At 48.4% G+C, this 20,538-nt stretch overlaps 1 protein-coding gene across 1 annotated transcript in view; it reads right to left on the bottom strand.

The window, feature by feature from the left end:
* LOC311123587 (sodium/hydrogen exchanger 5-like) overlaps nt 1-20,538 on the bottom strand; it is a gene marked incomplete at both ends in the record, with an annotated part of 62,807 nt that overhangs the window by 21,854 nt on the left and 20,415 nt on the right. Inside the window, 2 exons of the mRNA XM_084197825.1 lie at nt 5,765-5,905; nt 6,020-6,181. Coding sequence (XP_084053951.1) covers nt 5,765-5,905; nt 6,020-6,181 — 303 coding nt within the window. The remainder of the gene's footprint in view (nt 1-5,764; nt 5,906-6,019; nt 6,182-20,538) is intronic.

Here is a 20,538-nt window from a genome sequence, read left to right on the forward strand (position 1 = left end):
GTCTAAAACTGTCAGGATACAGCCTGTTGGCTACTGTCTAAAACTGTCAGGATACAGCCTGTTGGCTACTGTCTAAAACGGTCAGGATACAGCCTGTTGGCTACTGTCTAAAACTGTCAGGATACAGCCTGTTGGCTACTGTCTAAAACTGTCAGGATACAGCCTGTTGGCTACTGTCTAAAACTGTCAGGATACAGCCTGTTGGCTACTGTCTAAAACTGTCAGGGTACAGCCTGTTGGCTACTGTCTAAAACTGTCAGGATACAGCCTGTTGGCTACTGTCTAAAACTGTCAGGATACAGCCTGTTGGCTACTGTCAGGATACAGCCTGTTGGCTACTGTCTAAAACTGTCAGGGTACAGCCTGTTGGCTACTGTCTAAAACTGTCAGGATACAGCCTGTTGGCTACTGTCTAAAACTGTCAGGATACAGCCTGTTGGCTACTGTCTAAAACTGTCAGGGTACAGCCTGTTGGCTACTGTCTATAACTGTCAGAATACAGCCTGTTGGCTACTGTCTAAAACTGTCAGGATACAGCCTGTTGGCTACTGTCTAAAACTGTCAGGATACAGCCTGTTGGCTACTGTCTAAAACTGTCAGGATACAGCCTGTTGGCTACTGTCTAAAACTGTCAGGATACAGCCTGTTGGCTACTGTCTATAACTGTCAGAATACAGCCTGTTGGCTACTGTCTAAAACTGTCAGGATACAGCCTGTTGGCTACTGTCTAAAACTGTTGGTTACTGTCTAAAACTGTCAGGATACAGCCTGTTGGCTACTGTCTAAAACTGTCAGGATACAGCCTGTTGGCTACTGTCTAAAACTGTCAGGATACAGCCTGTTGGCTACTGTCTAAAACTGTCAGGATACAGCCTGTTGGCTACTGTCTAAAACTGTCAGGATACAGCCTGTTGGCTACTGTCTAAAACTGTCAGGGTACAGCCTGTTGGCTACTGTCTAAAACTGTCAGGATACAGCCTGTTGGCTACTGTCTAAAACTGTCAGGATACAGCCTGTTGGCTACTGTCTAAAACTGTCAGGATACAGCCTGTTGGCTACTGTCTAAAACTGTCAGGATACAGCCTGTTGGCTACTGTCTAAAACTGTCAGGGTACAGCCTGTTGGCTACTGTCTAAAACTGTCAGGATACAGCCTGTTGGCTACTGTCTAAAACTGTCAGGGTACAGCCTGTTGACTACTGTCTAAAACTGTCAGGATACAGCCTGTTGGCTACTGTCTAAAACTGTCAGGATACAGCCTGTTGGCTACTGTCAGGATACAGCCTGTTGGCTACTGTCTAAAACTGTCAGGGTACAGCCTGTTGGCTACTGTCTAAAACTGTCAGGATACAGCCTGTTGGCTACTGTCTAAAACTGTCAGGATACAGCCTGTTGGCTACTGTCTAAAACTGTCAGGGTACAGCCTGTTGGCTACTGTCTATAACTGTCAGAATACAGCCTGTTGGCTACTGTCTAAAACTGTCAGGATACAGCCTGTTGGCTACTGTCTAAAACTGTCAGGATACAGCCTGTTGGCTACTGTCTAAAACTGTCAGGATACAGCCTGTTGGCTACTGTCTAAAACTGTCAGGATACAGCCTGTTGGCTACTGTCTAAAACTGTCAGGATACAGCCTGTTGGCTACTGTCTAAAACTGTCAGGGTACAGCCTGTTGGCTACTGTCTAAAACTGTCAGGATACAGCCTGTTGGCTACTGTCTAAAACTGTCAGGATACAGCCTGTTGGCTACTGTCTAAAACTGTCAGGATACAGCCTGTTGGCTACTGTCTAAAACTGTCAGGATACAGCCTGTTGGCTACTGTCTATAACTGTCAGAATACAGCCTGTTGGCTACTGTCTAAAACTGTCAGGATACAGCCTGTTGGCTACTGTCTAAAACTGTTGGTTACTGTCTAAAACTGTCAGGATACAGCCTGTTGGCTACTGTCTAAAACTGTCAGGATACAGCCTGTTGGCTACTGTCTAAAACTGTCAGGATACAGCCTGTTGGCTACTGTCTAAAACTGTCAGGATACAGCCTGTTGGCTACTGTCTAAAACTGTCAGGATACAGCCTGTTGGCTACTGTCTAAAACTGTCAGGATACAGCCTGTTGGCTACTGTCTATAACTGTCAGAATACAGCCTGTTGGCTACTGTCTAAAACTGTCAGGATACAGCCTGTTGGCTACTGTCTAAAACTGTTGGTTACTGTCTAAAACTGTCAGGATACAGCCTGTTGGCTACTGTCTAAAACTGTCAGGATACAGCCTGTTGGCTACTGTCTAAAACTGTCAGGATACAGCCTGTTGGCTACTGTCTATAACTGTCAGAATACAGCCTGTTGGCTACTGTCTAAAACTGTCAGGGTACAGCCTGTTGGCTACTGTCTAAAACTGTCAGGATACAGCCTGTTGGCTACTGTCTATAACTGTCAGAATACAGCCTGTTGGCTACTGTCTAAAACTGTCAGGATACAGCCTGTTGGCTACTGTCTAAAACTGTTGGTTACTGTCTAAAACTGTCAGGATACAGCCTGTTGGCTACTGTCTAAAACTGTCAGGATACAGCCTGTTGGCTACTGTCTAAAACTGTCAGGATACAGCCTGTTGGCTACTGTCTAAAACTGTCAGGATACAGCCTGTTGGCTACTGTCTAAAACTGTCAGGATACAGCCTGTTGGCTACTGTCTAAAACTGTCAGGATACAGCCTGTTGGCTACTGTCTAAAACTGTCAGGATACAGCCTGTTGGCTACTGTCTAAAACTGTCAGGATACAGCCTGTTGGCTACTGTCAGGATACAGCCTGTTGGCTACTGTCTAAAACTGTCAGGATACAGCCTGTTGGCTACTGTCTAAAACTGTCAGGATACAGCCTGTTGGCTACTGTCTAAAACTGTCAGGATACAGCCTGTTGGCTACTGTCTAAAACTGTCAGGATACAGCCTGTTGGCTGTATAACGCATGTCATCCCAGGGTGTAACGCATGTCATCCTTGTAACTGTGGATCAAAATACAATGATCATAAACGTTGACACTGTAAATTAAATGAGTTTTCAAAGCACAGCAGGCTGAAATGTGAAGTGCACCTTTGGACTCACAGGTGTTTGGTTTGCATGACACCAAAGCGGTTCTTATTCTAATCCTCAACATCTCATCTTTCAGAACACATAGACTCCTCTCGATTTATAATAATAACAATAATAATAATAATAATAATAATAATAATAATAAGCCATTTAGCAGACGCTTTTATCCAAAGCGACTTACAGTCATGTGTGCATACATTTTTACGTATGGGTGGTCCGGGGGATCGAACCCACTACCCTGGCGTTAACAAGCGCCATGCTCTACCAGCTGAGCTACAAAGGATCACTTACAGCATTTTCCCTCACTCAGACAACAACAAAATGTGCAAAAGTTACCCAATCAGCAGGAGGGATGAGGGTAACTTCCTGTCGCGCGAGGTGCTCAAGTTCACAACGTCTGTCAGTCAAAACCCAGACAGAGCTGTGAAGGGCAGAGCCGGAGCTCTGATGTCATGTATAGCATGTTACTGTGCAGCCACTGAGCTCTGACGTCATGTATAGCATGTTACTGTCCAGCCACTGAGCTCTGACCTCATGTATAGCATGTTACTGTCCAGCCACTGAGCTCTGACGTCATGTATAGCATGTTACTGTCCAGCCACTGAGCTCTGACGTCATGTATAGCATGTTACTGTCCAGCCACTGAGCTCTGACCTCATGTATAGCATGTTACTGTCCAGCCACTGAGCTCTGACCTCATGTATAGCATGTTACTGTCCAGCCACTGAGCTCTGACGTCATGTATAGCATGTTACTGTCCAGCCACTGAGCTCTGATGTCATGTATAGCGTGTTACTGTCCAGCCACTGAGCTCTGACGTCATGTATAGCGTGTTACTGTACAGCCACTGAGCTCTGACGTCATGTATAGCATGTTACTGTCCAGCCACTGAGCTCTGACGTCATGTATAGCGTGTTACTGTCCAGCCACTGAGCTCTGATGTCATGTATAGCATGTTACTGTCCAGACACTGACCTCTGACGTCATGTATAGCATGTTACTGTACAGCCACTGAGCTCTGATGTCATGTATAGCGTGTTACTGTACAGCCACTGAGCTCTGACCTCATGTATAGCATGTTACTGTACAGCCACTGAGCTCTGACGTCATGTATAGCGTGTTACTGTACAGCCACTGAGCTCTGACCTCATGGATAGCATGTTACTGTACAGCCACTGAGCTCTGACCTCATGTATAGCATGTTACTGTCCAGCCACTGAGCTCTGACGTCATGTATAGCGTGTTACTGTACAGCCACTGAGCTCTGACGTCATGTATAGCATGTTACTGTCCAGCCACTGAGCTCTGACGTCATGTATAGCGTGTTACTGTCCAGCCACTGAGCTCTGATGTCATGTATAGCATGTTACTGTCCAGACACTGACCTCTGACGTCATGTATAGCATGTTACTGTACAGCCACTGAGCTCTGATGTCATGTATAGCGTGTTACTGTACAGCCACTGAGCTCTGACCTCATGTATAGCATGTTACTGTCCAGCCACTGAGCTCTGACGTCATGTATAGCATGTTACTGTCCAGCCACTGAGCTCTGACGTCATGTATAGCATGTTACTGTCCAGCCACTGAGCTCTGACGTCATGTATAGCATGTTACTGTCCAGCCACTGAGCTCTGACGTCATGTATAGCATGTTACTGTCCAGCCACTGAGCTCTGACGTCATGTATAGCATGTTACTGTCCAGCCACTGAGCTCTGACGTCATGTATAGCATGTTACTGTCCAGCCACTGAGCTCTGACCTCATGTATAGCATGTTACTGTCCAGCCACTGAGCTCTGACGTCATGTATAGCATGTTACTGTCCAGCCACTGCGTTCCAATTTAGGTGCTTATCAATGACGAAATCTGCCATTTTCAAGTGGAAAGTGAGTGGAAAGGGCTTCCTCCGTAGAGGCAGAAGCCGGTGCAGAAGGCACTCCAGAGGTGTTCCCACCACAGCATACAGTAGGATGGTTCCCTAACCACGACCCCTAACCTGACCCCAACCACTCACCTCTGACCCCCAACCACTCACCTCTGACCTCTGACCCACAACCACTCACCTCTGACCCCCAACCACTCACCTCTGACCCCCAACCACTCACCTCTGATCCCCAACCACTCACCTCTGACCCACAACCACTCACCTCTGACCCCAACCACTCACCTCTGACCCCCAACCACTCACCTCTGACCCCCAACCACTCACCTCTGATCCCCAGCAGCTTGACTCACCTCTGATCCCCAGCAGCTTGACTCACCTCTGATCCCCAGCAGCTTGACTCACCTCTGATCCCCAGCAGCTTGACTCACTTATGATTCCCAGCAGCTTGACTCACCTCCGATCCCCAGCAACTTGACTTACCTCCGATCCCCAGCAGCTTGACTCACTTCTGTTCCCCAGCAGCTTGACTCACCTCCGATCCCCAGCAGCTTGACTCACCTATGATCCCCAGCAGCTTGACTCACCTATGATTCCCAGCAGCTTGACTCACCTCCGATCCACAGCAACTTGACTCACCTCTGTTCCCCAGCAGCTTGACTCACCTCTGTTTCCCAGCAGCTTGACTCACCTCCGTTTCCCAGCAGCTTGACTCACCTCCGATCCCCAGCAGCTTGACTCACCTATGATCCCCAGCAGCTTGACTCATCTATGATTCCCAGCAGCTTGACTCACCTATGATCCCCAGCAGTTTAACCCCGTAGAGGCAGAAGCCGGTACAGAAGGCATTCCAGAGTGTTCCCACCACAGCATACAGTAGGATGGTTCCCAGATTGTCAAAGAAGAGCCTTGCGGGCATGAAATACCCGGCGTCACCTAAATCAAATCAAAGAGGATCCGTCATATGCACAGGATACAGGGTAGACGGGGTTCAATGAGCTGCTGACTTGTGAGCAGTAGTGGAGATTCCCCCAGAGAGAAGGCACCTACCTACGATGGTGGGCAGGAGGAAGAGGAAGAACAGACCGGGCTCTAGCTGGTACAGTTGTTTCTTACTGGCCAGCAGTACTATGCCACCCAGCACCAGACCCAGCAGGATCAACATACAGCTCTCTGGAACCACCGTGGTGAACCGCTGGGAGAAGTGGAAGACTGAGAAGAAAGGACAGGAGAGCAGAGGAGAGAGGACAGGAGAGGAGAGGAGAGGAGAGGAGAGAGGACAGGAGAGGAGAAGAGAGAGGAGAGGAGAGAGGACAGGAGAGAGGAGAGGAGAGGAGATGAGAAGAGAGGGACAGGAGAGGAGAAGAGAGAGGAGAGAAGAGAGGAAAGGAGAGGAGAGAGGAGGGGACAGGAGAGGAGAGAGGACAGGAGATGAGAAGAGAGAGGACAGGAGAGGAGAAGAGAGAGGAGAGGAGAGAGGGCAGGAGAGAGGACAGGAGAGAGGAGAGGAGAGGAGAGGACAGGAGAGGAGAGACAGAAGAGGAGAGAGGACAGGAGATGAGAGGAGAGAGGACAGGAGAGAGGACAAAAGAGGAGGGAACAGGAGAGAGGACAGGAGAGAGGAGAGGAGAGGAGAGGACAGGAGAGGAGAGACAGAAGAGGAGAGAGGACAGGGGAGGAGAGGAGAGAGGAGAAAGGAGAGGAGAGGAGAACACAGACACATTTAAATATAGCATCATATACGTAACATACATCAGATAGCACCAGGCCCTGTAGAATCACATCAGATAGCACCAGGCCCTGCAGAATCACATCAGATAGCACCAGGCCCTGCAGAATCACATCAGATAGCACCAGGCCCTGCAGAATCACATCAGATAGCACCAGGCCCTGCAGAATCACATCAGATAGCACCAGGCCCAGCAGAATCACATCAGATAGCACCAGGCCCTGCAGAATCACATCAGATAGCACCAGGCCCTGCAGAATCACATCAGATAGCACCAGGCCATGCAGAATCACATCAGATAGCACCAGGCCCTGCATAATCACACCAGATAGCACCAGGCCCTGCAGAATCACATCAGATAGCACCAGGCCCTGCAGAATCACATCAGATAGCACCAGGCACTGCATAATCACACCAGATAGCACCAGGCCCTGCAGAATCACATCAGATAGCACCAGGCCCTGCAGAATCACATCAGATAGCACCAGGCCCTGCAGAATCACATCTCTCTGGGACAAGTGGAACACTGGGACACAGACACAGGTATGGACACACATACACACACACACACACACACACAACAAGAAAATGTAGGCTATGCAATTAATATATACTGAATTCTAGTCAAGGCTCATCCTATATAACTACTGCTGAACACACCTTTTCTATCATATACTGTCCATAATGTCTATACACACCATCCTGTACATTTATATTCCAGACTGTGACATTGCTCATTCTAATATTTATTTATATTTTTTAGATGTATTGTTAGATATTACTGCACTGTTGGAGCTAGGAACACAAGCATTTCACTACACTTCCAATAACATCTGCTAAATATGTGTATGCGACCAATAAAATGTGATTTAATTTAATATGCATAGCACAGGTACGAAGAAGATCCAATCTATTCACACATATCAGCAAAATGGGTAATTTATGCAAGTCCCATCCAACACAATATTATGTATCCGCCACACCTGATCACCCCTACCAACCCCAGTGATGATGTGCTGGCACTGCAACCATGCATAAAACATCTGAGTTGACACGAGATACTGATTCCACAGTTGCTAAGGGGTCCAGTGCTATCTATGACGTCAGTAAACTGAGATGCACTTTGGAGGCCTCTTCCCTCCGTTCTATTGGCCAACGTGCAACCACTGGAGAATGTCCTATCAACGGGACATTAAAAACTGTATTATCTTATGTTTCACCGAGTCGTGGCTGAACGACGACATGGATAATATACAGTTGGCTGGGTTTTCCGTGCATCGGCAAGACAGAACAGCTACCTCCGGTAAGACGAGGGGTGGTGGTCTGTGTCTATTTGTCAATAACAGTTGGTACCCAATCTCTAATATTAAGGAAGTCTCTGGGTTCTGCTTGACTGAGTTAGAATACCTCATGATAAGCTGTAGAGGACTGACTCCATCCAGAGGGATAACAACAGAGGACTGACTCCATCCAGAGAGATAACAACAGAGGACTGACTCTATCCAGAGGGATAACAACAGAGGACTGACTCCATCCAGAGGGATAACAACAGAGGACTGACTCCATCCAGAGGGATAACAACAGAGGACTGACTCCATCAAGAGGGATAACAACAGAGGACTGACTCCATCCAGAGAGGGATAACAACAGAGGACTGACTCCATCCAGAGGGATAACAACAGAGGACTGACTCCATCCAGAGGGATAACAACAGAGGACTGACTCTATCCAGAGGGATAACAACAGAGGACTGACTCCATCCAGAGAGATAACAACAGAGGACTGACTCTATCCAGAGGGATAACAACAGAGGACTGACTCCATCCAGAGGGATAACAACAGAGGACTGACTCCATCCAGAGGGATAACAACAGAGGACTGACTCCATCCAGAGGGATAACAACAGAGGACTGACTCTATCCAGAGGGATAACAACAGAGGACTGACTCCATCCAGAGGGATAACAACAGAGGACTGACTCCATCCAGAGGGATAACAACAGAGGACTGACTCCATCCAGAGGGATAACAACAGAGGACTGACTCCATCCAGAGGGATAACAACAGAGGACTGACTCCATCCAGAGGGATAACAACAGAGGACTGACTCCATCCAGAGGGATAACAACAGAGGACTGACTCCATCCAGAGGGATAACAACAGAGGACTGACTCCATCCAGAGGGATAACAACAGAGGACTGACTCCATCCAGAGGGATAACAACAGAGGACTGACTCCATCCAGAGAGGGATAACAACAGAGGACTGACTCCATCCAGAGGGATAACAACAGAGGACTGACTCCATCCAGAGAGGGATAACAACAGAGGACTGACTCCATCCAGAGGGATAACAACAGAGGACTGACTCCATCCAGAGGGATAACAACAGAGGACTGACTCCATCCAGAGGGGGATAACAACAGAGGACTGACTCCATCCAGAGGGATAACAACAGAGGACTGACTCCATCCAGAGGGATAACAACAGAGGACTGACTCTATCCAGAGGGATAACAACAGAGGACTGACTCCATCCAGAGAGGGATAACAACAGAGGACTGACTCCATCCAGAGGGATAACAACAGAGGACTGACTCCATCCAGAGGGATAACAACAGAGGACTGACTCCATCCAGAGGGATAACAACAGAGGACTGACTCCATCCAGAGGGATAACAACAGAGGACTGACTCCATCCAGAGGGATAACAACAGAGGACTGACTCCATCCAGAGGGATAACAACAGAGGACTGACTCCATCCAGAGGGATAACAACAGAGGACTGACTCTATCCAGAGGGATAACAACAGAGGACTGACTCCATCCAGAGGGATAACAACAGAGGACTGACTCTATCCAGAGGGATAACAACAGAGGACTGACTCCATCCAGAGAGGGATAACAACAGAGGACTGACTCCATCCAGAGGGATAACAACAGAGGACTGACTCCATCCAGAGGGATAACAACAGAGGACTGACTCCATCCAGAGGGATAACAACAGAGGACTGACTCCATCCAGAGGGATAACAACAGAGGACTGACTCCATCCAGAGGGATAACAACAGAGGACTGACTCCATCCAGAGGGATAACAACAGAGGACTGACTCCATCCAGAGGGGGATAACAACAGAGGACTGACTCCATCCAGAGGGGGATAACAACAGAGGACTGACTCCATCCAGAGGGATAACAACAGAGGACTGACTCCATCCAGAGGGATAACAACAGAGGACTGACTCCATCCAGAGGGATAACAACAGAGGACTGACTCCATCCAGAGGGATAACAACAGAGGACTGACTCCATCCAGAGGGATAACAACAGAGGACTGACTCTATCCAGAGGGATAACAACAGAGGACTGACTCTATCCAGAGGGATAACAGAGGACTGACTCTATCCAGAGGGATAACAACAGAGGACTGACTCTATCCAGAGGGATAACAACAGAGGACTGACTCCATCCAGAGGGATAACAACAGAGGACTGACTCCATCCAGAGGGATAACAACAGAGGACTGACTCCATCCAGAGGGATAACAACAGAGGACTGACTCCATCCAGAGGGATAACAACAGAGGACTGACTCCATCCAGAGGGATAACAACAGAGGACTGACTCCATCCAGAGGGATAACAACAGAGGACTGACTCCATCCAGAGGGGGATAACAACAGAGGACTGACTCCATCCAGAGGGATAACAACAGAGGACTGACTCCATCCAGAGGGATAACAACAGAGGACTGACTCCATCCAGAGGGATAACAACAGAGGACTGACTCCATCCAGAGGGGGATAACAACAGAGGACTGACTCCATCCAGAGGGATAACAACAGAGGACTGACTCCATCCAGAGGGATAACAACAGAGGACTGACTCCATCCAGAGGGATAACAACAGAGGACTGACTCCATCCAGAGGGATAACAACAGAGGACTGACTCTATCCAGAGGGATAACAACAGAGGACTGACTCTATCCAGAGGGATAACAGAGGACTGACTCTATCCAGAGGGATAACAACAGAGGACTGACTCTATCCAGAGGGATAACAACAGAGGACTGACTCTATCCAGAGGGATAACAACAGAGGACTGACTCCATCCAGAGGGATAACAACAGAGGACTGACTCCATCCAGAGGGATAACAACAGAGGACTGACTCCATCCAGAGGGATAACAACAGAGGACTGACTCCATCCAGAGGGATAACAACAGAGGACTGACTCCATCCAGAGGGATAACAACAGAGGACTGACTCTATCCAGAGGGATAACAACAGAGGACTGACTCCATCCAGAGGGATAACAACAGAGGACTGACTCCATCCAGAGAGATAACAACAGAGGACTGACTCCATCCAGAGGGATAACAACAGAGGACTGACTCTATCCAGAGAGGGATAACAACAGAGGACTGACTCCATCCAGAGGGATAACAACAGAGGACTGACTCCATCCAGAGGGATAACAACAGAGGACTGACTCCATCCAGAGGGATAACAACAGAGGACTGACTCCATCCAGAGGGGGATAACAACAGAGGACTGACTCCATCCAGAGGGATAACAACAGAGGACTGACTCCATCCAGAGGGATAACAACAGAGGACTGACTCCATCCAGAGGGATAACAACAGAGGACTGACTCCATCCAGAGGGGGATAACAACAGAGGACTGACTCCATCCAGAGGGATAACAACAGAGGACTGACTCCATCCAGAGGGATAACAACAGAGGACTGACTCCATCCAGAGGGATAACAACAGAGGACTGACTCCAACCAGAGGGATAACAACAGAGGACTGACTCTATCCAGAGGGATAACAACAGAGGACTGACTCTATCCAGAGGGATAACAGAGGACTGACTCTATCCAGAGGGATAACAACAGAGGACTGACTCTATCCAGAGGGATAACAACAGAGGACTGACTCCATCCAGAGGGATAACAACAGAGGACTGACTCCATCCAGAGGGATAACAACAGAGGACTGACTCCATCCAGAGGGATAACAACAGAGGACTGACTCCATCCAGAGGGATAACAACAGAGGACTGACTCCATCCAGAGGGATAACAACAGAGGACTGACTCCATCCAGAGGGATAACAACAGAGGACTGACTCCATCCAGAGGGATAACAACAGAGGACTGACTCTATCCAGAGGGATAACAACAGAGGACTGACTCCATCCAGAGGGATAACAACAGAGGACTGACTCCATCCAGAGAGATAACAACAGAGGACTGACTCCATCCAGAGGGATAACAACAGAGGCCTGACTCTATCCAGAGAGGGATAACAACAGAGGACTGACTCCATCCAGAGGGATAACAACAGAGGACTGACTCCATCCAGAGGGATAACAACAGAGGACTGACTCCATCCAGAGGGATAACAACAGAGGACTGACTCCATCCAGAGGGATAACAACAGAGGACTGACTCCATCCAGAGGGATAACAACAGAGGACTGACTCCATCCAGAGGGATAACAACAGAGGACTGACTCCATCCAGAGGGATAACAACAGAGGACTGACTCTATCCAGAGGGATAACAACAGAGGACTGACTCCATCCAGAGAGGGATAACAACAGAGGACTGACTCCATCCAGAGGGATAACAACAGAGGACTGACTCCATCCAGAGGGATAACAACAGAGGACTGACTCCATCCAGAGGGATAACAACAGAGGACTGACTCCATCCAGAGGGATAACAACAGAGGACTGACTCCATCCAGAGGGATAACAACAGAGGACTGACTCCATCCAGAGGGATAACAACAGAGGACTGACTCTATCCAGAGGGATAACAACAGAGGACTGACTCCATCCAGAGGGATAACAACAGAGGACTGACTCTATCCAGAGGGATAACAACAGAGGACTGACTCCATCCAGAGAGGGATAACAACAGAGGACTGACTCCATCCAGAGGGATAACAACAGAGGACTGACTCCATCCAGAGGGATAACAACAGAGGACTGACTCCATCCAGAGGGATAACAACAGAGGACTGACTCCATCCAGAGGGATAACAACAGAGGACTGACTCCATCCAGAGGGATAACAACAGAGGACTGACTCCATCCAGAGGGATAACAACAGAGGACTGACTCCATCCAGAGGGGGATAACAACAGAGGACTGACTCCATCCAGAGGGGGATAACAACAGAGGACTGACTCCATCCAGAGGGATAACAACAGAGGACTGACTCCATCCAGAGGGATAACAACAGAGGACTGACTCCATCCAGAGGGGGATAACAACAGAGGACTGACTCCATCCAGAGGGGGATAACAACAGAGGACTGACTCCATCCAGAGGGATAACAACAGAGGACTGACTCCATCCAGAGGGATAACAACAGAGGACTGACTCCATCCAGAGGGATAACAACAGAGGACTGACTCCATCCAGAGGGATAACAACAGAGGACTGACTCCATCCAGAGGGATAACAACAGAGGACTGACTCTATCCAGAGGGATAACAACAGAGGACTGACTCTATCCAGAGGGATAACAGAGGACTGACTCTATCCAGAGGGATAACAACAGAGGACTGACTCTATCCAGAGGGATAACAACAGAGGACTGACTCCATCCAGAGGGATAACAACAGAGGACTGACTCCATCCAGAGGGATAACAACAGAGGACTGACTCCATCCAGAGGGATAACAACAGAGGACTGACTCCATCCAGAGGGATAACAACAGAGGACTGACTCCATCCAGAGGGATAACAACAGAGGACTGACTCCATCCAGAGGGATAACAACAGAGGACTGACTCCATCCAGAGGGGGATAACAACAGAGGACTGACTCCATCCAGAGGGATAACAACAGAGGACTGACTCCATCCAGAGGGATAACAACAGAGGACTGACTCCATCCAGAGGGATAACAACAGAGGACTGACTCCATCCAGAGGGGGATAACAACAGAGGACTGACTCCATCCAGAGGGATAACAACAGAGGACTGACTCCATCCAGAGGGATAACAACAGAGGACTGACTCCATCCAGAGGGATAACAACAGAGGACTGACTCTATCCAGAGGGATAACAACAGAGGACTGACTCTATCCAGAGGGATAACAACAGAGGACTGACTCTATCCAGAGGGATAACAGAGGACTGACTCTATCCAGAGGGATAACAACAGAGGACTGACTCTATCCAGAGGGATAACAACAGAGGACTGACTCCATCCAGAGGGATAACAACAGAGGACTGACTCCATCCAGAGGGATAACAACAGAGGACTGACTCCATCCAGAGGGATAACAACAGAGGACTGACTCCATCCAGAGGGATAACAACAGAGGACTGACTCCATCCAGAGGGATAACAACAGAGGACTGACTCTATCCAGAGGGATAACAACAGAGGACTGACTCCATCCAGAGGGATAACAACAGAGGACTGACTCCATCCAGAGAGATAACAACAGAGGACTGACTCCATCCAGAGGGATAACAACAGAGGACTGACTCTATCCAGAGAGGGATAACAACAGAGGACTGACTCCATCCAGAGGGATAACAACAGAGGACTGACTCCATCTAGAGGGATAACAACAGAGGACTGACTCCATCCAGAGGGATAACAACAGAGGACTGACTCCATCCAGAGGGGGATAACAACAGAGGACTGACTCCATCCAGAGGGATAACAACAGAGGACTGACTCCATCCAGAGGGATAACAACAGAGGACTGACTCCATCCAGAGGGATAACAACAGAGGACTGACTCCATCCAGAGGGGGATAACAACAGAGGACTGACTCCATCCAGAGGGATAACAACAGAGGACTGACTCCATCCAGAGGGATAACAACAGAGGACTGACTCCATCCAGAGGGATAACAACAGAGGACTGACTCCAACCAGAGGGATAACAACAGAGGACTGACTCTATCCAGAGGGATAACAACAGAGGACTGACTCTATCCAGAGGGATAACAGAGGACTGACTCTATCCAGAGGGATAACAACAGAGGACTGACTCTATCCAGAGGGATAACAACAGAGGACTGACTCCATCCAGAGGGATAACAACAGAGGACTGACTCCATCCAGAGGGATAACAACAGAGGACTGACTCCATCCAGAGGGATAACAACAGAGGACTGACTCCATCCAGAGGGATAACAACAGAGGACTGACTCCATCCAGAGGGATAACAACAGAGGACTGACTCCATCCAGAGGGATAACAACAGAGGACTGACTCCATCCAGAGGGATAACAACAGAGGACTGACTCTATCCAGAGGGATAACAACAGAGGACTGACTCCATCCAGAGGGATAACAACAGAGGACTGACTCCATCCAGAGAGATAACAACAGAGGACTGACTCCATCCAGAGGGATAACAACAGAGGCCTGACTCTATCCAGAGAGGGATAACAACAGAGGACTGACTCCATCCAGAGGGATAACAACAGAGGACTGACTCCATCCAGAGGGATAACAACAGAGGACTGACTCCATCCAGAGGGATAACAACAGAGGACTGACTCCATCCAGAGGGATAACAACAGAGGACTGACTCCATCCAGAGGGATAACAACAGAGGACTGACTCTATCCAGAGGGATAACAACAGAGGACTGACTCCATCCAGAGGGATAACAACAGAGGACTGACTCCATCCAGAGGGATAACAACAGAGGACTGACTCTATCCAGAGGGATAACAACAGAGGACTGACTCCATCCAGAGGGATAACAACAGAGGACTGACTCCATCCAGAGGGATAACAACAGAGGACTGACTCCATCCAGAGGGATAACAACAGAGGACTGACTCCATCCAGAGGGATAACAACAGAGGACTGACTCCATCCAGAGGGATAACAACAGAGGACTGACTCCATCCAGAGGGATAACAACAGAGGACTGACTCCATCCAGAGAGATAACAACAGAGGACTGACTCCATCCAGAGGGATAACAACAGAGGACTGACTCCATCCAGAGGGATAACAACAGAGGACTGACTCCATCCAGAGGGATAACAACAGAGGACTGACTCCATCCAGAGAGAGATAACAACAGAGGACTGACTCTATCCAGAGGGATAACAACAGAGGACTGACTCCATCCAGAGGGATAACAACAGAGGACTGACTCCATCCAGAGAGATAACAACAGAGGACTGACTCCACCCAGAGGGATAACAACAGAGGACTGACTCTATCCAGAGGGATAACAACAGAGGACTGACTCCATCCAGAGGGATAACAACAGAGGACTGACTCCATCCAGAGAGGGATAACCACAGAGGACTGACTCCATCCAGAGGGATAACAACAGAGGACTGACTCCATCCAGAGAGGGATAACCACAGAGGACTGACTCCATCCAGAGGGATAACAACAGAGGACTGACTCCATCCAGAGGGATAACAACAGAGGACTGACTCCATCCAGAGGGATAACAACAGAGGACTGACTCCATCCAGAGGGATAACAACAGCACTACTGTCAACCCTATCACATCGGCTACAGTATATCAGTTATTAGTCTGTTCTCTGGTTCCCAGCGCTACTGTCAACCCTAGATCAGCCATCTGCTGCTAATTAGCATTACGAAACAATTCCTGAATGAACAAAAAGACCAGGAAGCTGAAAAGAGCGATAGATGAAGTGGGTTCCTTGGAGATGGAATTCTAAGTGTTATGTGGAGAGATGGTATGCTTCCCGCTCTACACCACCTCTGAACTTTGCCCAATACAACGTCCCCATAATGTGGCTGTTCAATACAACGTCCCCATAATGTGGCTGTTCAATACAACGTCCCCATAATGTGGCTGTTCAATACAACGTCCCCATAATGTGGCTGTTCAATACAACGTCCCATAATGTAGGTTTATATAGTATTAGTAACTATGAATCTGATCGTGGACCAGTATTCAGACTATATTAAACAGTATTAAGGGGTCATTCCCCATGCTGTGTGCTTAAGCCTGTATTGTATGGAACACGTGCTGAGACTGAGACGCGGAAGTAACACAACAACACACACACACACACACACACACACACATAGAGCTACACACACACACAAACACACACACACACACACACACACACACACACACACACACACACACACAGAGCTACATGGCAGAGGTCCCAATGGCGCTCTCCCTAATCTGTCCCAGCCATTCAGAGGTCCCAATGGCGCCCTCCCTAATCTGTCCCAGCCATTCAGAGGTCCCAATGGCGCTCTCCCTAATCTGTCCCAGCCATTCAGAGGTCCCAATGGCGCCCTCCCTAATCTGTCACAGCCATTCAGAGGTCCCAATGGCGCCCTCCCTAATCTGTCCCAGCCATTCAGAGGTCCCAATGGCGCCCTCCCTAATCTGTCCCAGCCATTCAGAGGTCCCAATGGCGCCCTCCCTAATCTGTCCCAGCCATTCAGAGGTCCCAATGGCGCCCTCCCTAATCTGTCCCAGCCATTCTGGTTCCAGAACAGGGCAGGGAAAGAAACAAGCCAGTCAGTAAATAGAATGGAAAAGAGAATCAAAGGAAGCAAACAAGTCTGACAGATGGTTCTGAGATACTGTGACTGAGGTAGAGGACCCAAACACTTCAATGTAGCGGATAGAGTGAGATACTGTGACTGAGGTAGAGGAGCCAAACACTTCAATGTAGCGGATAGAGTGAGATACTGTGACTGAGGTAGAGGACCCAAACACTTCAATGTAGCGGATAGAGTGAGATACTGTGACTGAGGAAGAGGACCCAAACACTTCAATGTAGCGGATAGAGTGAGATACTGTGACTGAGGTAGAGGACCCAAACACTTCAATGTAGCGGATAGAGTGAGATACTGTGACTGAGGTAGACCCCCAAACACTTCAATGTAGCGGATAGAGTGAGATACTGTGACTGAGGTAGAGGACCCAAACACTTCAATGTAGCGGATAGAGTGAGATACTGTGACTGAGGTAGAGGACCCAAACACTTCAATGTAGCGGATAGAGTGAGATACTGTGACTGAGGTAGAGGACCCAAACACTTCAATGTAGCGGATAGAGTGAGATACTGTGACTGAGGTAGAGGAGCCAAACACTTCAATGTAGCGGATAGAGTGAGATACTGTGACTGAGGTAGACCCCCAAACACTTCAATGTAGCGGATAGAGTGAGATACTGTGACTGAGGTAGAGGACCCAAACACTTCAATGTAGCGGATAGAGTGAGATACTGTGACTGAGGTAGAGGACCCAAACACTTCAATGTAGCGGATAGAGTGAGATACTGTGACTGAGGTAGAGGAGCCAAACACTTCAATGTAGCGGATAGAGTGAGATACTGTGACTGAGGTAGACCCCCAAACACTTCAATGTAGCGGATAGAGTGAGATACTGTGACTGAGGTAGAGGACCCAAACACTTCAATGTAGCGGATAGAGTGAGATACTGTGACTGAGGAAGAGGACCCAAACACTTCAATGTAGCGGATAGAGTGAGATACTGTGACTGAGGTAGAGGAGCCAAACACTTCAATGTAGCGGATAGAGTGAGATACTGTGACTGAGGTAGAGGACCCAAACACTTCAATGTAGCGGATAGAGTGAGATACTGTGACTGAGGTAGACCCCCAAACACTTCAATGTAGCGGATAGAGTGAGATACTGTGACTGAGGTAGAGGAGCCAAACACTTCAATGTAGCGGATAGAGTGAGATACTGTGACTGAGGTAGAGGACCCAAACACTTCAATGTAGCGGATAGAGTGAGATACTGTGACTGAGGTAGAGGACCCAAACACTTCAATGTAGCGGATAGAGTGAGATACTGTGACTGAGGTAGAGGACCCAAACACTTCAATGTAGCGGATAGAGTGAGATACTGTGACTGAGGTAGAGGACCCAAACACTTCAATGTAGCGGATAGAGTGAGATACTGTGACTGAGGTAGAGGACCCAAACACTTCAATGTAGCGGATAGAGTGAGATACTGTGACTGAGGTAGAGGACCCAAACACTTCAATGTAGCGGATAGAGTGAGATACTGTGACTGAGGTAGAGGACCCAAACACTTCAATGTAGCGGATAGAGTGAGATACTGTGACTGAGGTAGAGGACCCAAACACTTCAATGTAGCGGATAGAGTGAGATACTGTGACTGAGGTAGAGGAGCCAAACACTTCAATGTAGCGGATAGAGTGAGATACTGTGACTGAGGTAGACCCCCAAACACTTCAATGTAGCGGATAGAGTGAGATACTATGACTGAGGAAGAGGACCCAAACACTTCAATGTAGCGGATAGAGTGAGATACTGTGACTGAGGTAGAGGAGCCAAACACTTCAATGTAGCGGATAGAGTGAGATACTGTGACTGAGGTAGAGGACCCAAACACTTCAATGTAGCGGATAGAGTGAGATACTGTGACTGAGGTAGAGGAGCCAAACACTTCAATGTAGCGGATAGAGTGAGATACTGTGACTGAGGAAGAGGAGCCAAACACTTCAATGTAGCGGATAGAGTGAGATACTGTGACTGAGGTAGAGGACCCAAACACTTCAATGTAGCGGATAGAGTGAGATACTGTGACTGAGGTAGAGGACCCAAACACTTCAATGTAGCGGACATTGTGACCTGTTATATAGGCTATGGGAGGGATAAGAGATGATATGGAAACCTCCATGTACGTGTGTTCCCTGGCAGTAAGGGGTTACAGTAATCAGGCCGTAATGAGAGTGTTTCCTAGCAGTAAGGGGTTACAGTAATCAGGCCGTAATGACAGTGTTCCCTGGCAGTAAGGGGTTACAGTAATCAGGCCGTAATGACAGTGTTCCCTGGCAGTAAGGGGTTACAGTAATCAGGCCGTAATGACAGTGTTCCCTGGCAGTAAGGGGTTACAGTAATCAGGCCGTAATGACAGTGTTCCCTGGCAGTAAGGGGTTACAGTAATCAGGCCGTAATGAGAGTGTTTCCTAGCAGTAAGGGGTTACAGTAATCAGGCCGTAATGAGAGTGTTTCCTAGCAGTAAGGGGTTACAGTAATCAGGCCGTAATGAGAGTGTTTCCTAGCAGTAAGGGGTTACAGTAATCAGGCCGTAATGACAGTGTTCCCTGGCAGTAAGGGGTTACAGTAATCAGGCCGTAATGAGAGTGTTTCCTAGCAGTAAGGGGTTACAGTAATCAGGCCGTAATGAGAGTGTTTCCTAGCAGTAAGGGGTTACAGTAATCAGGCCGTAATGAGAGTGTTTCCTAGCAGTAAGGGGTTACAGTAATCAGGCCGTAATGACAGTGTTCCCTGGCAGTAAGGGGTTACAGTAATCAGGCCGTAATGACAGTGTTCCCTGGCAGTAAGGGGTTACAGTAATCAGGCCGTAATGACAGTGTTCCCTGGCAGTAAGGGGTTACAGTAATCAGGCCGTAATGACAGTGTTCCCTGGCAGTAAGGGGTTACAGTAATCAGGCCGTAATGAGAGTGTTTCCTAGCAGTAAGGGGTTACAGTAATCAGGCCGTAATGAGAGTGTTTCCTAGCAGTAAGGGGTTACAGTAATCAGGCCGTAATGAGAGTGTTTCCTAGCAGTAAGGGGTTACAGTAATCAGGCCGTAATGACAGTGTTCCCTGGCAGTAAGGGGTTACAGTAATCAGGCCGTAATGACAGTGTTCCCTGGCAGTAAGGGGTTACAGTAATCAGGCCGTAATGACAGTGTTCCCTGGCAGTAAGGGGTTACAGTAATCAGGCCGTAATGACAGTGTTCCCTGGCAGTAAGGGGTTACAGTAATCAAGCCGTAATGACAGTGTTCCCTGGCAGTAAGGGGTTACAGTAATCAGGCCGTAATGACAGTGTTCC

This window comes from Coregonus lavaretus (genome assembly GCF_964263955.1).
Source record: "Coregonus lavaretus genome assembly, contig: HAP1_SCAFFOLD_2386, whole genome shotgun sequence".
Lineage (NCBI taxonomy): Eukaryota > Metazoa > Chordata > Actinopteri > Salmoniformes > Salmonidae > Coregonus > Coregonus lavaretus.